Source organism: Solenopsis invicta, chromosome 7 (assembly GCF_016802725.1).
Source record: "Solenopsis invicta isolate M01_SB chromosome 7, UNIL_Sinv_3.0, whole genome shotgun sequence".
Classification (NCBI taxonomy): domain Eukaryota; kingdom Metazoa; phylum Arthropoda; class Insecta; order Hymenoptera; family Formicidae; genus Solenopsis; species Solenopsis invicta.
This window is the reverse complement of record NC_052670.1, coordinates 802,027-822,667: the sequence shown is the minus strand read 5'-3', so window position 1 is coordinate 822,667 and position 20,641 is coordinate 802,027. Positions and strand designations below refer to the sequence as shown.

Below are 20,641 nucleotides of genomic sequence, written 5' to 3'. Positions count from 1 at the left end.
GCCGGAGAAGCCGCGCGCGATGACATTACGTAACAGCCTGACATGCACCCGTGTGCGAGCGCACCGAGCGACCCATCCGCGATTAATCATCGACGATATGCTCCTACATCAAGATTCCATTCGCCAAGTATAGAGAGTATCTATCGCGCTTTCTCTCGTCACTAACGAGAGAATCGAGATTGCCCGCAATGTCGATTCAAATCTTGCACGGTTGCATCAAAGCTTTCGGTTGAATTTTCCTTCCGACTTGACAAAATCCTGCTCCGTTTCATGAAGAATCCCGTGCAGCCTAATTTGATTGAAATTTATTTTTTAGGTTCAACGTCACGTACGATTTATCTTTAATTTTCTTGGAGTTAGACACGTCGAACTTTTGCTTCTAATTTCGCGCTCAATGCAATTAATTGCGAAAGTTTAGCGACACTGTCCTTTTCACACTAATTTTTTTCAAAATTTTAACGTTTTTCCCGACGAATGTAACTGCCCGACTTAAAGAACGTTGTAACATTGTAAGCAGTATCGCAGAGTCGATTGATTAATTTTTTTCTTCAATATCTTCTGAAAGGTCTTCTGCTCTCTACTCTTCTGAGTTAAATCGGAAGAACATTGTACTGGAACTATTTAATATGACTTTATTCGTTATATAGCATTGCACTTTATTCCAAACGAGGATAAGATATCTGTGTTACTAACAAATGACGAACCTAACTTCTTATTATCGTAATAAAATAAGTAGTTTGTTTCCCAGGTGTTATTATTTCGTCTCTTCCTTGTACGTATTTATGGAAAGGGGCGATGAAACGGTATATATGTATAGTAGTATAGTTGAGTGCGGCATACGATTGAACGCGGGGGTCACGACTCTCAAGTTCGAAATAGCGTTTTGTAACGTTATTTCGAACATTCTCCGCAGCTGCTCCACATAAATAGACTTATCGCTCGAGTACGATCGCTCGTCTGAACTCCAAACCTCGGAACGGTGATCAGCAAGGAAATTAAAGCCACGGCCAGATCAGTAGCGTCAATCGTGACGTTAGGTGGGCGAATAGACGTTAAAATGCGCATTGCGGTCACTTGAAAATCTCATCGGGTTGTCGGAAAACAAATGATTATATTTTGATTTGGCGCGCTGCGCCGAGGCTGCAGATGAACGTTGCAAGATTAACGAACGGTAACTTCAGCGATTTGTTTCTGCTACCTTTCGACATTGTCGGATTGGCTTTCAAACGTCCATCGACCTGATACACTTAATCGATCATTAGGGTATTATGGTATAGGTTCTATAATATGAGGTAGCGAGGTTTCTGCTACATTAATAAACGCATGTGGTTGGTGCCATCGTAAACTTAATTATTACTTTTGGAGTGAAATCTGTTTAGTGGACAATTTATTATTAGATCATGCATGCAGTTGAAAAAAAATTTTTTTCACATTAGATGTCAAGATTTATTGAGATGAGTCTTTAAACCTTGTTTATTATAAAATAAACAAGTATTTGTTAATAAATTCTGCGTACAGCGATAGAGTAAAGTTGTATTAATAGAAAAATACGAGATGTGATGATTTGCTTAATTATAAATATTAAATTTGGCGATCGTGAAACCTCAAAGCGTGGAACTCGTAATATGAGATACTCAAAAATCTCCATTTATTATTGCATATTCTAACTTTAGGAGGTTTCCAAAATGCTATAATAAAGATTTTGTAAATAAAAATTTTATTTGAATAGAAATTTATTTATTATTTGTAAATAAAATCTAATTTATTATCCGTTATTTACATAATACAAATAAAAATTATAAATAAAATTTTGTAAATAAAATTTTATTTGAATCAGCAATTCAATTTATTGTTTTCTATTTATCTTATCATTTCATTTACTATTTAATTTTATTATTTAACTTATTATTTAAATAATTTTTTTATTTATTTTACTACTTTATTTATTTATTTTTTATTATATTAATTATTTTATTATGTTTTTAATAATTATAGCCATAAATGTTTCTCTAAATTAAAAGTGAAAATAAACTTTTGTAGCGTTTCTATAAATTTATTCGCACTTTTCAAATCAGTTTTATAAAACCGATAAAAATGATGTAAGAATGTGGAGATATTACAAAGTTTAAATATTTTTTTTTTTAGTTTTTTACTGGATGTAACAGTAACAATGGAAAAAGAAATTAACATGCAGATAATGATAAAAGAAAGAAAAATGCAAATATTGAATAATGCAAATAACGAATAATACGAATAACGAATAAAATTTTATTTAAATAATTATTTAAAGAAAAAATTATTCAAAAAATAACGAATATTTATCGAAATTATTTTATTCGAGATAGACGAATAAATTTTTATTCCAATAAAAAATTATCCAATAATCATAAATAAAATTTTATTCGAAAATATTTTTATTGGACGAATAAATTTTTATTCAAATAAAAAATTATTTATTCAAATAAAAAATTATTTATTTGTAAATAAAATTTTATTCGTTATTCATTATTCTTTATTCGAAAAATTACCTATCTCTGATTTAAACCTAGTAAGGTTCGGTTCCAAATCGATAAGATCCATCTCACATAAAAAAAATCTTTGTGTTGTGTTTCATATTAGGAATTCTTTTTTTGAATTTGCAAAATCGGCAATTTTGATAAAGAATTTTATATACAACAAAGTATAACTATTATTAGTTGCTAACTTTTGGCGGTGAAATTTAAATATACCTACTATAATTTAGATATAAAAATAGGAGTTAATGGTATAAATTAAATAAGCCTAGAAGCTTTTAGAAAAAAGCTCATAATAGGTGACTTTACTCTATCGACCTGGTACATTAATCAATCCCATTTTTGCAGGAAATAATTTTACGCATCCAGCAAGCCGTCTAACTCTCGCGTGCGAGAGAAGAAAACGATGTTTTTGATTTCCTATATCATTGTGTATGCTGAAAGTCGTTCTGCAGATTACTTATCTAATTTATAGCACTTGCTATAGCACACGCGAGAAAAAGAGAGAGGAAAGAGAAACAGGAAGCGGAATGAAATCAGCTTTGAACAAAAAGAACGAAGAATAATCTTCATCTATTGCTATTTTGTAGGAAGAAGATAAAAAAGAACGTACGTCTTTATCTTTGATGAAATATATTTATTCAGCAGCATATGCATTTTACCAGTATATAAGTGTATAATTGCATGTAGAGAGAGTTTGAGATTTAAAAATTGAGATAAAAATGTGCAAAACGTATGCCATTTTTATCACACATACATATATCGCGAGTATTATACGCGATCTCATCGTCTATTTCCTGTCTTTTTTAATTGGGTGAAGTCTCTTACTTTCTTTTATCTCTTTCATTGAATCAATAATTATTTAAGAATTATATAAATCTCTTCAGGAAAACATATCAAAGAATCTATACAACTTTTGAGGATTATTAATCAAATAAATTATCCAATAAAATCAAATAAAAAAAAAAAATGAATTTGGAGCAATTTTGACAAACTGAATTTCAGTCGCATACGACGACGTTAACTTTTAGATACTTGAAAGATTGCTCCGCATTCATTTTCAGACAGTGCAGAAGGATATGGTTTAATCTCTCTGAATTACGATACGAAAATGTATTCAGAGATCATCATATTACCTAGGTGGAATTTCAATTCTAGAGAAAATTACGATTTAAGGATATTCTTGATACTTCGCTGTTTGATACTTCGCTGTGAGAAATTTCATACGCGCGGATAACAACTCGTCTCTGTCTCATCGATACGAGGACACCTGCATCGGCGACGATAATTCGCATCTGTCCCCGTTCACGACGTTTATGGAGGCTAAACAAATCTCGCTTGGTTGGCCGCGCGGGTCCGCCTGTGAGCCTGACTCCAGGGGGGTCAAATGAGCGAATTGAGTTCGAGCCTCCGTGCCCCTAAGTAGGTCTTTAGCAGTGGAGGACCGTTATCCGACTCGCGACCTTCGACAAACAATTCGTCCGCGAGCGTTTTGTCATGCGGTTCTCGTGGCTGCTCGTGTCTTCTCGTCGGCCGGATCTCGCGACGCTCGCGACGCTCGCGACACACTGCGTTCATCCAGCTTCCCAATTTGAAGATGCGATAATCGCGTTACGTCCCATTGACTCGGAGAACTATGATCGCGAAGACCGACCTAGTCCGGCTTCGCAGAATCCGCGCGGTGATCGATGAATGTCGGATGAGGATCGCGGCGAATAACTGAACTTGATTTTTACCCGCTTACATCCCATTATGCAAACTCGCGGTAATGGTCGAGAGGCACGAATGATATTACTTCATCCCAGCCTCGTGAAAATGAAATTTACTTAGAGTGGAAAAGTCTAACGGTTAAAGAATTAATTGATACGATGGAAAATGTCATGAACCTGGAAATATTTATTTATTCATTTATTCTCTGGCAATCTCTCACATTATCTTCATAATCTCAGTTGCACCATCTCATATCTATTATATTTTTTTCTCTGGAACCAGAGAAGGACGATGGTGACGATGGATTTTGCTTTCGCATATATCATTTACATATCTGAATAATCACTCCATCAGCATTCCGCGGATTTCTGCTCTTGCCATAGCGTTTCCTTTTCCGGAAATATCGGACCAGTCGGTCAACCTTGAAGTTTTGGGGATGTCCGATGACTCGTTTCGACCCAGTCGCCGCTCGGAACCGGTCCTCCCACAGAACGAAACGGACGAGTGGCCAGGTAAATTACGAGGTAAAACAGCGACTGCCGACGAGGTGTCAAGGTAGGGAGTTCGCTCCCGGAACGAAGTGAATGCCTTTCCCGGCTGGCTGGTCCCGGCATCTCAGTCCTCCTGGTGCCGCACCGACCGATGGGACTCGACGTCTCTTCGCGCGCGGTCGCGATCAAGGGTGAAGGTACGTTCGTTTGGCTGCCGGTGAGCTGATCAGGTCAAGTTTAACGATCGACAGGTTGATCGATCGATCGATCACGCGTCGCGTCGCGTCACTGTCGTTGTCGGTCGATTAAATTATTGTCTGGAGCAAAAATCAACTATTAATTCCGAGAACTTCTTAAATAAATCATTCTCGACTACCTCTCATTTATTACATGTACATTTAAATATTGTTTGTAAAAATTGTTTGATTCCCCGATTCAACATCATAAATAGACCCATTAGTGGGTACAAAAAAATAAAAGATTTCTACGTAAAGTGTAAAATTTAAAGAATTCAGACGATCAACGTTTTGCCGCATAATAATCGCATTTGAAACGCTCTAAGCTTCTTTTAAAATCTATTTTACGCCTTATGGCCGTCAATTAGCACGACAGCGATGTGACATTTTCTAAATGCAGTGTGTGAGGAATGTGCGGAATATAAACTGAGTACGTATCTTTTTCACGGAAATAAATCTGATGAAGTGAAATTAGTTAATTGTTTGAGTTTAATTCAAGAAAACTGAAAAAATTAGAGATCGAGCTTTCAATTTAGCATCTGTAACGTAATAAAGAGATATAACGCGATCATAATTGTAATGAGAGCGTATACACGGCTAATTATACGCGTATCAAACGCGTCTAACAAAGTGTTACATGTTTTTATCGTTATATATGAACATTGGAGATGAATCTTTACAAACGGAGAACACGATTAATCTTCTGCAGTCGAAATATTCCAGTCATCAAATCTTATAATCCATTATGGAAAACATATTTACGCTTTACACGTCACTCAAGATATGCAATTTATCTTTTAAAGTTATCTCTTAAAGCAATATTTCTTTCTTTGCTAGTAATATCTTTGTCATCCATTAAATTTAATAAAATCTAATTGATGTGAGAATAAATTAGGATAATGAGGCGGATAACACATTCACGATGCTAAATGAATGTTTAAATCTCAAAGATATTCGAAAATAAAATGGTAAATCTTCGCGAATAGCTAATAATAACCAAAATTATTTGCTTCATGAATCGGTTTCGATCTTAAACCGAAAGTAGGATGAATGAATGGAATCGATACGTTCTACGAACGTCTGACCGAATTTGAGGTCAATCTCAATAATTTGAATGGATATGGATGCACTATTGAATTTCGGTCGTACATTGAATTCTCAATGGAATTAACGGTTTTAGAAAGCTGCGAAACAACCGATGGAACAGGAATCGCGCAAGGAATGACCATAAAGTTGCAGAACAATTTGCGTCGGAAACCAATTTTCATACGGACACTCGCGCAGAAATCTTTTCTCCCGTCTTACTTGTAACAGTAAAACTGAAATATTAATTGCGCAATAATAATAAATAAATCCAAGATGGATTAATCTTGAATTGCAGTATAACGAAAGGAAAAACGCAATTGAGTCGTTGGCGCGTTCGAAAAATCAAGAGATTAATTCTTGTATTAAAGATTGGTCTTTGCCTTTTACGCCTTTTGAATATTTGTGCTGTCCGAACGCGATGATTAAGTAGAATCGAATGAGACGACTAAAAGCCATTACACATGCACACGTGCTAAAATGACTTGGCTGATGTAATGAACAATTACGGACTCGCCTCGCGTTTGCGAGCTGCAACTTTTAATTGTTGTACCGTGCCAGCTCGGGAAAGTAGTTCTCGGCGAGATATAAATAATTCACAGAATACTTCATACAACCGTCAACAAGGTGGAAGAATAGATATAATTTCGAGCGAGAAATGGAAAGATTTGTGTCTCGAGTCTGCAATTTTTAACTTCCTCTCTAACATGAAGCGAAAGAGCAGAAGAACGCGCATTTCGCGGCGTTGAGCTCTCCAACGTGACGCAGCGATCGCGTATGTCTTCAGATGAACTTGGAGCCCAAATACTCATACTCTCTCTCTCTCTCTTTCCTCGATGTGTGGGCCAGCAGGCACGTGACTAACATGCTTGCGTTGTTCGTCACTTTCTCGTGGAACGACTTTTCCCTCCCGTTTCGGGGTCGCGTTTTAACATGCGTACACTTTCGTTGCCCTGTATTTCGGCTTTCCTCACTCAATATTTTCAACGTTTCAGAGATCCACGCGATACGAAACGCCAATAGATGTTTGGATATTTGTTTTTGTAGTATTTTTTGTTATATGTATTAATGTTCCGCTACTCTACTGTATAATTTTGTGATTCGTGCCCTGATAGAATTTTAAACATATGCTAAAAAGAAAGTTTGAATCTCATTAAATTCCCGTCCAATTAGGACGTCGCATGATTCAGGACAGATCAGGTTAATTAAATATTCGCGAGTCATTGAAAACATTTTCGCGTATTTTGTTAGTTGCTCTTCGTCTCTTGACCGACGAAAGTGTCACGCCATCAACGATCTGTGAATGCGCGTAGCGTTCTTCTGCATTATAATGCATGTTTACAGTCCTCGATCCATCTCTTCGATTGCTCGCATCTGTTGAAGCCGGCCTGCCTAGATGATAGCTACTACAAATAATGGCAAAGGACTTTGGCGAAATTGCCGCGAGGAGACATTCTCCCGTCCCGTTCTACTTAGGCCGGACTTACTCGCCACGAGTACGATGATGTTCGTAGAAACGCGGGCATTTAAAGACAATTGTGAATAACGTGTGCGAGGCTGCATCCCGCGAGCACCATTTCTTCCCTCTCCCGTTACTACGGCGCACTAAAAATCCCACACTCGTTCGTTCTGCTGGAATAGCGGCAGTCCGACACTGTCGACACTCTTGACCGAGAATACAACCGACATCAAAATTTACTACGAGAAATTTCGTTTCTAACAAAGTCTCGCTGAAATATAATAGCGATTAAAAGTGTCCGAAATAGCACATATGAAGCTAACGGCTGTACGCAAGGAAACGGCAGGAAGGAGCGCTTTAAATTTTGACAAGGGAAAAGTATTAAATTGCGAAAATCATTTTTGTAACGATAAGTTAAATTCTCATTGGGCATTGCGGGTGGCTCACGGCGGTTGTTCTTTTTAACAGGGAAAAATTTTTAAGAGGATAGAATTGGAACTAGCGGGAGATGTTGAAAGAAGTTGGAACTTTCTTCTCAGCGAGAATATGTGCCCTACATATTTCCTTAGTCCAACGAGCACCGATAAAAGGTCTTTAGTACATTGCAAAGAGTCAAAATCTGGTTGAAATAAACAAATTGCCTCAATGAACTATGCATGTAAAAATTGTGCTCACGATAAACAAAAAAAGAAAAAGTATTAAGAAAGTTTGCTGAAAATTCTAAAGGTCGAGAATTGACTTTAATTTAAATATTTTAATAAAGTGTGAATATAAATTTTAACCCCCATCTCCCCCTTGAAATCCTAAGTATTCATCCATAATTATGAGATCTTTCGTACAGTGTCTCACTGTACACTTAAAAATTATCTTTTTTCTTTTCAGAATCATGATTAAGTTTGCAATCCTCCTCGTTCTCGCCATCGACCTGGCGAATAGCCAGCTCAACTACGAGGGAAATCCGTTTACGGAGTTCACCGAATACATCGCGGAGGAGAGCAATCTCTCTGAGAAGTCTGCCAGGCAAAATGACGCCTCGATCGATCTCTCTAATCCCGGGATGTCCCGTCCTCAGAAGCTGTATCCGATCGTAGAATCCGAAAACCATGGACGCTCACAGCAAGCGGAAATCGATAATCTTATCAAATCACAGACGTCATCTTCAGTGCAGACCTTCCAATCGGACACGTCCGCTCGGCAGTTACAAGACTCTTCTGGAAACTTGCCGGTCAGCCAGGCGGAGGTCGCGCTAAACTCGTTCTTGAACTCCAGGACACCCGAGGAATCTCGTTTATCTCTCGAGCACTATCTCCGCAGTCAACAGTCGCCAGAGGATCAATCGCGATCGTCGGAAGCGATTGTCGGTCAAGAGTCACAATCGATCGAGCCCCTCAATCCTCAAGCGATCTCTCATGTTCAGCAACAGCAACCGTTTTCGCACGTTCAGCAACAGCAACGGATCTCCCATGTTCAGCAACAGCAACCGATCTCTCACGTTCAGCAACAGCAACCAATCTCTCATGTTCGGCAACAGCAACAGCAACCGTTGCTCGTTCCTCAGGTGAACCAGCAGCAGGTGCAGTTGACGTCGCAATTGGATCAGGTCCAGCTAGCGCCGCAGCAGCTAATGCCGCAGACCGATCAGCGACAACTGTTGCCGCCCGCTAGCCAGACTTATGGCTACGTGGGACAACCAACCATGGTACAGGCGGTACAGCCCGTGATTAGGACACCCACCGGAGTCGTCCTGGGACAAAAAATGCTGCAACCAGTGCCACTTGTGCCCGCTTTCCAAGCCAGGAACGACATGCTAACGCCGGCGATGTGGCGAGAGAGAATGAGAAGGATACGCGGAAAACCGTTTCCCTTCGCGCAATCCAGGATAACGCCGACATTGTACCAAGGCCCAATCGCAGGTAAAGAAACGTACCCCAGAGAAGAAAAGCATGACGAATTGTTTCGATAAGAAATAAGCAAAAACGATTAACAATTTTTTTTTCAAATTATAATTTAAATAATTTTTGTTTTTTCACCTCATTTTAAAATTCATTATTGAAGACTTACATTATTCATAGCTTTTTTCTGAGATATAAGGATTCTTTTTTCACATCAAAGTTATTATTCATTCTTTCACGTTTCATTTCAATATTTCTTTCTGTTTTATTCATGCTTTTGCGCTTCCGATGCGTGAACATTGATTCGATCTTTGTATGACCTTTAATTTGATGTAAGAATGCGAGTTACGTCGCGTTCTTCGTGTTCATCACGTGTTACATCATGTATACACATATATTTAGCAAATTTATGCGGAAAGAAAGGCCAAGTAAACATTCTCTACGGCGATATATCATTTCTTTTTCGAATTGATTTATATGAATGAAAATTGAATTAAATGTACATAACTCCGTTTCTAAATGTACAAATTGTTATCCTCGATTCATCATGACTCAAGCATAGCCAAAGTTGAACGTTTATGTATAAAATATAATCTACGTTACGAGTATAATATACTTAACTACATTTTTGTGCCATTTACGTAAACATCACTCTAACTGTAAGTCTCATATATTTAAATTTCATAAACAATAAATAACTCATGTAGACATAATCTTATAATCTTGGTTATAGTCTGTCATGATTCAGCTATAGAAGAAAAATAAGCAATATTTTATAATGATGAATTATACTTTTTCTTTTAAAAGTGACGTATAATGCATATTATTTTATGTTGAGCCAACATTAATATACATTTGCGTTGCAAACAAATACACGTGAAATATATTGCACGAATAAATTATATAATTGCTTTTTACTGGAATTAATCGGCTTTTCATCTTAGTTCCTTTCAAGGCCAAGGCACCAGTGGAAGTTATCTATACGAAACCACCGGGTTTCCATCGAGGACCGCCTATCCTCAGCAACCCACCGATTCCCTACGAGGACGCGAGCGCCTGGTTTCCCGAGAGCGATCATCAGCCTTCTCAGAAGGACGTCTATTATTCGCAGTTATACGCGCAGTCTTATGATCCTCACTATTACAATTACATCGCTACGACCGGTAAAATTCGGCCGTATCTGTACGGAAAGCTGGGCAAGCATCAGGAGGAGCAGGAAAGTGGCATTTGGTCTGAACTGTATCGCGGCTTCAAGAAACACGGCTTGAGAAATATCATGACGCCAACCTTCCTGCTGGGCATGACGCTACCAGTGGTGACTCTGATGCTCTCCGCTCTCGTGCAGAAGCGGTCCCTCGCGCGCTCCAGCGACGCGAGGGAATTGAATCAAGAGGAGGCTCTGCAAGAATACCTCGAAAGGCTGCAAAGAGCGATGGAATGTTACGGTAGGAATTCCCGAGACACAAAGCTAGATGGATGCTAGAATCAAACATATACCTTCATGCTAAGATGTATGACATCAGTCCGATGCTTGCATTAGATAACGTGCGAAGAAATAGCTTAATTAGCGTCGAGAATTGCAACAATCATTTAGACAGCAAAACATGTACAATTTTTTATGTACATTTTAATATACAAACTATACAATACAATATCGGACTGCGCATCATCTTGCATTTTATTCAACGATAATCAGATATGATTTTTTTGATTCTAGAATTTATTTAACGTTACGCCGCCTTAGTTTCAAGTAAGATCGCCGCGTTTTATGATAAACATACAGTGAGAAAAAATTTTGTACTTAAATCGTGATAAAAATATAATACTCTTAAAATCGCGCGTGCTTTGCAAATATGTAACTGTATTTTGAAGACGGAGACGCCATGTTGATCAAATACAACAGTTGTGGCCTGTAGAACACTAATTACAGAATCGTAGTAGAATATTATATATATGTATATATATATGTATATAATAACGTGCATCACGAGAACGCTCGCTTGTCATTAGACTTATGTTACAGTGACCTCGTACACGATGGAAAAATATGAGCCGCGTATACAAAATATTACAGGTTTTTCCGCTGGAAACGGTCACTTAATTGTACGGAAATTAAGATATATCTATGTAAAACCTTCCTTCTCGAATGAGAAAAATAGCTCTGAAACGCGTGTCTTTTTTATGGACTTTGCAGTCATGCATTACTTTTTTTTTAAATTATAAATTGCAATTTGTACAGCGTAGTTTACTGCGTATATTTTATATATATATATATATATATAATTTTCAGCGGAAAAACCCGTAATGTTTTGTATACGCGGCTCATATTTTTCCACCGTGTAGATCACTGTAACACAAATCTACTAACACGCGAGCGTTCCCGCGACACATGTTATTAATGTGTTACGTAAGATCCACATGTCTCTCCCCTGTCTGTCGCAAGTCGTTAGTTATGTGTTAAAATAGCGAAAAGAAGAAGAAATAAAAACTGCTAATGTCACCGGATTAAATTTAGGAGAATTAAATAGCGAAAGGCAAGCCACAATTGCCGATGTTACTGCATCAAACACTGTGTATATATAACGTGTATCTAATATAAAAATCTATATAATATACTCGCGTTAATTAAAGCCTATACTGTGTGTACTTTATTTACCGTTGCTGGCGCAACGAACATTTCCCACATTATTTACCAACCCCGGAAAATCGAGCGCAGAAATCTCCCTTTCTTTTTTTTTAGCAAGATAAGACGAAGGAGAGACGGTAGTGAAATCTTCGTGAGAACTAAACTTTCGCGTTTCAATCATCGTTGCACCTGTTCACCGAATGGAGATAAATTGAAGGGAACTAATTATAGCAAAAGTATTAATTATTTATATTTTTAGATGTGAACGCGATATCTTTCGTTTTACAAAAACTATTCTACAGATTGTGAATGAGTTATATGTTGAAAGAGACGAGACACGACAGACGAGTGATCTTTACCCTGTGATGCAGCTGAAGTAGGACGCGAAGTAGGACTGCAGCTTCGAATTCTAATCTTAAACAAGTGCTGCATCCTACGCTTTTTATTGCATATAAACAGTCACCTAATTTACGAGTTTATTAATATTAGTTCAGGCTAACGTAATTGACCTTGTTGTTAAATTGCTAATCCAGCATCGTTCGCTGGAACATGCCGTACATTCAAGCGTCGTTGCGTCTATTGAGAAATATAGTACACAAGTTTTAGAATGTGGTTTTTATGTGCAACGTACGCATTGAAAAAAGGTACAGTAAAATCATGATCTACGCGGAATAATTTATTGCAATACAGTTTTAGTTTCGATAGTGCAGAATTAGTGCATGTGTACAAATGAAAAAATTAAATAATTCCAAGTGATATCTTTCTCGTTTACTAACTGCGAATTAATTTGTTATTTATTCCGTGACCGTCAAATTAAGTTTTTCGTATTATTTTGAAAATACTATTAGTGCGACTGAACGCGAAGTAATGCGCAGTTTAATAAAATATAATAATTTTATCGAGAATAGAATCAATTTAGTTTTAACGATTCAAACGCGGAGAGTCTTGTCATCGCCTTCTACTTTATCAGTAGATATATGGAAATATAATAATGAATTAATAATTAAGTAATCCAATTAAATATAATACATAAAACAAAAATATTTCTCTGTGTAATAACTCTGAAAATTTAAGATCAATGATGACAATTTGTAGAATAAATACATATGGTTTGTACAAGGATGAGCCGTGTTCACAGTTTAGAAAGTAATACTAATCAGATCGTCGTATCAGGATTTAAGCTGGTCATGCCGGTTATGCCAGTTCTCTTCGCGTTATATTACCATACTCGCAACTCTCAATCTAGAACAGCTAAAAACCTGTGAGCGTATGTAAACCGTTAACAATAAAATATAGGTCGCGTATATTAATACCTATTTTTTAGTTAAACCAATAAATTGTTGAATAAAAAGACATTCAGGAATTTCTTCGGGATTCGCAAAATCCCTGGAACATTTTTATAATTACAAATTTTTAACGTTTATACAGTTTTATGATTACTACAATTTGTTACAGATAGTTCTATTGTTCGTCACATTATTGATTATTGTCGAATAGTATTTTTTATGTATAAAGATTTACTAAAAAATAATTTTTTATAAAAGCCTTTTGTAAAATAGAGGGGGCGTAAAAAAAATTTAATTAAACAAACATATAATGTTTAATACTTATTAATTGATGAGCTTTTTGTTGTTTAATTTTATTAAATATTTATAAGCATTATTTTTTATTTTTATTTCTGCAAAATTTGAAGTTGAAAGTTGAAATGCGGAAATAATTTCGCGTGCTAATCGGCGTTGAATTAGCCGTTGCGTTTTCAGATATTATAGTTGGCATCGGGTTAAAGAACGGACTCATTGTATGAACTTATTTAAGCCGCCGGAATCGTTGCCAAATTGAGTACAATCGAATTATTTAATCGAATGTGTGATGGCTCAGCTCAAGGGTCATGAGACTCAGCCGTCGTGTTGTCTGTGGCATGAATAATTATATGTAGCTAACAGGGCCAGCATGCAAATTGTGTATCCTACAAGATAGGTAGCACACGAGATGAATACTGATCACAAGTTTTTAAAAAATTAAAAATAAAAAAAATTTGATATATAGGTTCAAAGCCATTTTCACAGAATTTGATTTCATCGAAGGTCACAAAGGTGGGTGATTTAAATAAATAAACCTGCGATTTATTAAAATAAATTCTAATTTGCTCCATAAAAGTCACAGAGGCTACATGAGAATTCTACATTTGATAATAAGGAGATATATTATTAATATTGCCATTGATAAAGTGCGACATTTCCTACACATATAATAACTGTCTTGATATAAGAGAGATCCACTATACTAAGGTATATATTATGCATGTGGGTGAATGTGAAATATATAAATAATTACATATACATGTATATATTACAAATATAATATATAATACAAACATATATAAATTTTAACAATAAAAAAATATATGTATAATGTATAATTTTACAAAATCATTTAAGAGATCATATACATAATATGTATATGCATGAGTGTGTTTATATTAGTATAATGTATCTCTTTTTTTTATTTAACTATTAAGTGATTCTGGCGACAGAGGCAGAAGCTTTTATTGGCATGTGATCGCTGTAGCTTTGACCGTTGCACGATACCTCATTGTCGCGAATGAATAGTAAGCCGGTTTGTTCGTGATGTTCATTTAAAGCTTATTTAACTGGTCAGTCTTTATCTCGACAGACATTAACGCGTTGTTAGTGATTATTATTTGATTTTATCGTTGTGTCAAAATTGCGCCGTAAGGGCAACAAGTACAAAATATAAATGTGCGCTTTTACCTTCGGATTAACTCGTTAATTCATGCGACTTTTATACGCAAGCTGTCTGAGCACGCACAAATGGCACTTTAAGGATAAGTTTTATAATTTTAATTTAGAATCGATTAACTTTAGTAAAAATGTTGAGTAATCAGTTTCTAAAATATTATCTACACATCTCGAGATATTTTATACAAAAAGAAATTAATGAGAGAAGAATGGACAGGAATTTATTCAGTAGAGATAAATTTCAGATCTTCAAAATTAAGAAGCGGTGTTGAAATATTGTAAAAAAAAAATCTTTTAAAAATCCTATATACCAGTTCTTGCTTCTACAAATCAATAACGTAATTTCGTAGAATAAATTCTCGTCGATTGTTTCGAATTTATTTAATAGACTTTAATAGATTTGTTTGCGCAACCAAAGGCAACAATTTTCCTTGGTCTTAGTCTATGTAACAACAAAAATCCTTCTATGTTTTTGTTATTTATTCGCTAACGAGCTGCATTTTAAGACTAGACCTGACTATATATGTAGTATACATACATATATTTTAAAGTATAATCTATACGTGTATTACTTTTAATATAGATTATACTTTTGCATATAATCCTCGGAACACAATGTATGCCAGCTGCAAATTTTAAAAGCATCAAATTGGATCAAAATAGCGAATTTGATTGGACTTCACTCGTGCGTACTAATGCACATTAAAGCACTGATTTAATATAAGTGTAAAAATGAAATGCAAATGTGTCAAATAATAAAATACATATTTCTTCAAACGGTACACTAAGTAAAATGACGATATTTCGCAGTTTAATCTATTTATTGATTTTTTGTTGATTTATTTAATGTGCAACAATGTGCACTAGTGCGTCCAATCAAAGTTGCTATATGCCTATTATTTATTATTTATCTATATTAGGAGTGTTGTATATATCACTTTTATATATCTTGCATTGCTTTCGATTAAGAGAGGCATAATGCACAGTATACTTTGCGGACAAAGTATGTTCAGCTCACAATCAGTTTACGATACAACTACGACAGAATCATCTGTAACAAAATGTACACTTAGAATTCGTGTACATCGTACACGAATCATCTAGTGAAATTTTAGCGTTAAATAGATATCAAATTATGCCTGGGGCGTGCATCAGACCGTTGTCTGAACAAAGTTATATTTCAGTTGTCGTAAACATACTAAAAATCTTTCATATATGTACGTCGTAACATACTAAAAATCTTTCATATATGTACGTCTGTTTATCGACTCAACTGTATGTACAATATGGCAATATTCTTTTTTATTTCACTATTTACAATATAAATTAATCTGAGAATTTATTTCGTTTTCGCGTAATTAATTTTTTTTTAATTAATGAAATTCACAAGAAGAGTTAGAATATATTTTTCTTTTGTTAAATAGGCAGTTAAAAAGAATAAGAAAGATACTGAGAAAGGAGCAAACTAAATATATAATATTTTCATAACGTATTATATTTATAGCCTCTCTTGCTATTTTCTGTTTCTTTACTGCGAAACGTCGTCTATAATAAAGACTAACACTTCTAAAAGAGAGATTATTTGCTTATAATACTCACGTTACTTGCACACTCTTCTCTCTGTCTCTCTTTCATTCTCTCTCCTTCTCTTTTTCTCTGATGATATAAGGATACGAATATCCCAAGGCTATCTATTATGCTAACTTATTCAAACTTCTCTTCTTTAAACGCAAGATTGATAGCATGTCCGACGTCTTTTACGATAAATGCCGGCTTACATAGACCATCGTCGACCGGCAAGAAATCCCTGGGACTATGTTCAGGTATAAATTGGGAATCTCGCTGGTGCACGCCGGTCTCGACTAAAATACTAATGCAGGCCTTCGCGCTGGGGTCCCTCAAGTTCTTGCCAAGGAGCTTCTCCAGGCTTCGGGACTTGGTACCCTCTCCAGACTCGTAGTGGGATAAATATTTGTCATATAGATTCGCCCCGAAAATATCGGTATTAATATTGTCGCTGTAAAAATCATATGTAGATTATTCCATATTATTTTAAAATGTATGTTTGATATTGCGTAAAGAAAATCTATCAACGCATTTAATAAATGTTTCTATATGATACGCACCCAATAGCATAAATTGTATCGATATTGTCAATGCCAATGCTTCTAGCGTGATTAACGAGCATTTGATTAGCATGGTAATATGTAATTTCACTAGGCTTTCCAACTAGAGCAGTGTATGTCATGTCTTTCCCTGTGACTTTTTTGTACAAGTTTTCAAGACACAATAAGAAAGCACCGTGGCCGTATCGGGGGATCGGTGCCTGCGACGCCCACAGCAAATCCATGTTGCATGCCAACACTGGAATGTGCGGGTATGGAAGAGCAGTAGGCAATCCTGTGGGCATCCCATTGGTAACTAGAAGATCTACCATTAATTGCAATGATGTTTCCCAAATTACAGGCTCGCTCAAGAGCAAGATTCCCTCAATTTGTGGAAAATTTGGATCGATTGGACCACAAATCGGATTTCTCTTGTTCACGTTTATATAATCTAAGCATGGAAAATTTTTTACTAGCTCCTCTATAGTTGTCGTCTTCTTGAAGCCCAGTTCTCGAGCTATATCAGTTATTGGACCTTGACCAGATATGAGAACTTGTTTGTTATGAAGATAGTCGAACATTTGTAATGGTGAGTGAGCCAACACGACTTGCGATTCCGTGACTTCGACGCCTATCCATTTTGACAGCTCCGCCGCTTTCTGACTGCGCAGTGAATTCCCACTGTTGGTGACGAACAGCGTGGGAATGCGAAATTTTCCATTGCCTCCTTGTAGCCGTTTGAAAGACTCTTTCACGGGTGGTAGTATTTCTTTGCCTCGTATTATGACGCCATCAATATCAAAAAGTAAACCAAATTTTGGTTTTGTACTTAAGTGCTGCAAACAAAAATTAATAAAGCTATATTATTTAAAGCTATATGTAACACATATGAAATTTTGAGGCTTTTTAAATAGAGTACAAAAGATATAGAACTTTACATTTATAAAATTAAATTATTTATATTTTTATCTTAAAGTGGCATCAAGATACAAAAATTTATTACAAAATTTTTATTACAAAATAAATTATTTCTATATAAATTTCACATATTTATATCGTTGTACAAAGTTATGTTATCTTGTACAATTTTAAGAAAAGAAAACACAATTGAATATATTCTTTTAAAATTATATAGTAAATCATAGGTAATAATAATGTTGATTATAAATACTATAGCAATTTTTCTGAAATAAAAATATCAATGATAATAATTTAAACAGATTGTCATAAAAATGTTTAAAACAAATAACAATTTTTTAATGAAATATCTCAAGAACTTTGAACGAGAGCACTCATCACAAGACACATGATAAATTGTTTATCAATGGCTGATAATACGGAGAGATCGACATAAAATGGATCGATGAAGCGAACACGACCTTCGAATATTCCAATAGCGTTACACCTTCGTCGAATAGTGTGCGTTGCATACATAAAACTAAAAATAATGCCTCGCACAATGACAAAGTTATGAAAGAGCATTATGTAAAATACGAACAATAATAACGCACAGTGGCACAAGCAGCACGTATACGCACGATCGCGATCTCGAGTACGCCGAAATGAAAAAGAAAAAGAGAGAAAGAGCAAGAGGATGGACGGGCTATAAACAAAAAAGACCGGGGAACAGATCGGTCGTGACAGCCGCGCTCGTAAAAGGAAAAGGAAAAAGAGTGGTGGCGGGGAAACTTACTCTGACTCCGGTAAACCTCGCGACGTCCAGCCGTAATAAGACGTTGGCGATCGCCATGTCTCCCTGTTTCTTTCAATTAGAGGCAAACGGTGAGGCGATGACGTGCGCGCGCGATTCCGTGCGCGACGACCTCAAAACGCTCACAGGCCGCCCGTCGCGGCTCGATTACGCATAATGACGCGCTTTGAGGTTATGTCGACCTCACGGCGCACACTTCGCACGTACTGTCCACACGTGCCGTAAGAGGACATCAGAGGACATGATTGGCGCAAGCGGAGTAGGGGAAGTCTCTTATGTCAGCGGTACTTCCTTGCACTCTCCTCGCTTCAAACTGCTTGAAACGAGAGATAAGATTTCGAGATGTATCCCAATATTTTTAAAACATTTTAAAAAGTGTTAAAATAATTAGTTTAAAAATGTTTTTTTTTGTAAACATTTTGAAAACATTTATTTGATATTAAAAGACAAACTTTTTTTCAAATGTTGAAATAAGCATATTTCAACGTTAAAAATATCCTTTCATTAAAATAAACATTTTTTTTAATGACATAAAGGACTTACTCCATTGTTTTTAACGCTTTTAAAAATGTTTTTCAAATGTTTTAAAAATATTTTTAAAAATTGTTGTCGCACCTTAAATAAGTAACGTATTATCAAAAATTAAAAAATCTTTATAGATTGTTCTATTATTATGTTTGAGTATTTGTGTAAAATGTAAACATGATTCTAATTAATTTCTAAAGTTATTTAATTTTTTTTTCGTTTGCTCTGACTTCTATAATAGCGTTACATGTATCATAGTTGCGAATGGTTCTAAAGTACCGTAAAGCGCAGTTCTTTGTTTATTTATTTCGGTTTTTTGTATTCGTAGAATTAAAAAAAAAAGATAAAAAAGAAGCATTAAATTAACAAATAAAAATAGAAACACAACTGCGCGCGTCTTACAATTTAACCACTTTTATGACTGGTATGAATGCGCTATTGGAGAACGAATCTTATGTAAAATCGCCTTTTGTAATAGTTATTTGCAAATTTTATATATGAAGAAGAAGCATTACAAATTAAATTGAACTTTTTTTACATATACTGATAAAACTCTAATAAAAATTTATTTGGATCCACATATTCACAAGTAAACAGCATAAATTCTAAAATTGTATCATAAGATGTCTGAAAAAACGTTTTTAAGATAAATTTTCAAAAGGAGTCTTTTTAAAGACGTCTTAACATTAAAATAATTTTCGTTGCATCAATTAAATTTTTCATATTAAATCAGAAAGTATGCACATAATGCACATAAATCCTCGTAAAAATTTATTTTTGCGATTAAAACGTTAAAACTGCTTGTATTAGAAACGTTTGATTCTTTGTTTTACTTTAGTTTTAAAGTTATTATTAGTTATAATCGATTCTTTCTTACCTTTTTGTCTTCTTTAGCCTATAAGCCCCTGCCTAGGAGTTTTTTTACTTTCTTTATTTCCACTTTTAACCTTTATATTTTTTTCAGATTTTTTCCATCGCCGGCTAAATTTCCACTAGAAAAAGCAACTTGTTCAAAATTATTGGAGTTTAGATCGCAATTAGTATTTAGAGATTAAAAAAAGCAATTCTTTTTAACTCTAAGTGTTAATTGCGGTCTAAAAATCTTAATCCGAGGACCAAGAATTTGAAACAGAAGAAAGTACATATAAAAAACTTCCTGGGATTTAATGAATTAAATGAAGAACATTATTTACAGAAATATTATACATAATAATACAATCATATGCGTGAAAACTTTTTAAAGTCTAAAATTTGAATAAACGCAAAATATCACATTTAGTTATCACCAAATCACTAATTGTAGTTATATAATAATTATTTATAATTTTGATAATTAACTTCGAACACATGTGACTTAATTCTATGTACATGTAATTGTTTTCAGCATTTATATCATAAGATGTATATTCTACGCCACTCGAGATTATTATCTCGTGATTTTGTTTCAATCTGCATGTATCATACAATAAATAGCTTTGAGATATTTTTACAACTTATCTGTTATATATATATATATATATATATATATATA

The 20,641-nt window shown here is 35.2% G+C and overlaps 2 protein-coding genes across 5 annotated transcripts in view; one reads left to right on the top strand and one right to left on the bottom strand.

Moving 5' to 3' along the window:
* LOC105193523 (histone-lysine N-methyltransferase 2D) overlaps positions 1–12,019 on the top strand; it is a 31,759-nt gene extending 19,740 nt beyond the window's left edge. Inside the window, exons 1-3 of one of the 4 annotated variants that reach the window (XM_011157996.3) lie at positions 3,766–4,911; positions 8,375–9,405; positions 10,329–12,019. In XM_011157996.3, the coding sequence (XP_011156298.1) occupies positions 8,379–9,405; positions 10,329–10,867 (1,566 nt within the window). In that variant the 5' untranslated portion in view covers positions 3,766–4,911; positions 8,375–8,378 and the 3' untranslated portion in view covers positions 10,868–12,019. The other 3 variants (XM_039451890.1, XM_039451888.1, XM_039451889.1) reach the window with 3 other exon arrangements.
* A 2,089-nt stretch (positions 12,020–14,108) lies between these two features.
* LOC105193520 (haloacid dehalogenase-like hydrolase domain-containing 5) lies at positions 14,109–18,874 on the bottom strand. The gene is made up of 3 exons (XM_011157993.3): positions 18,568–18,874; positions 16,896–17,710; positions 14,109–16,786 (listed from the first exon to the last, which is right to left on the bottom strand). Exons 1-3 carry the CDS (start codon positions 18,622–18,624, stop codon positions 16,474–16,476), a joined length of 1,185 nt encoding a protein of 394 aa, XP_011156295.1. The 5' UTR covers positions 18,625–18,874; the 3' UTR covers positions 14,109–16,473.
* Between the last annotated feature and the right edge of the window lie 1,767 nt (positions 18,875–20,641).

Coding starts and splice junctions, on each gene's coding strand:
- LOC105193520 (XM_011157993.3), bottom strand. CDS start 18,624: ATGGCGATCGCCAACGTCTTATTACGGCTGGACGTCGCGAGGTTTACC. Junction 17,711..18,567: donor CGAGGTTTACCGGAGTCAGA/GTAAGTTTCCCC, acceptor TTTTGTTTGCAG/CACTTAAGTACAAAACCAAA. Junction 16,787..16,895: donor GATACAATTTATGCTATTGG/GTGCGTATCATA, acceptor TGATTTTTACAG/CGACAATATTAATACCGATA.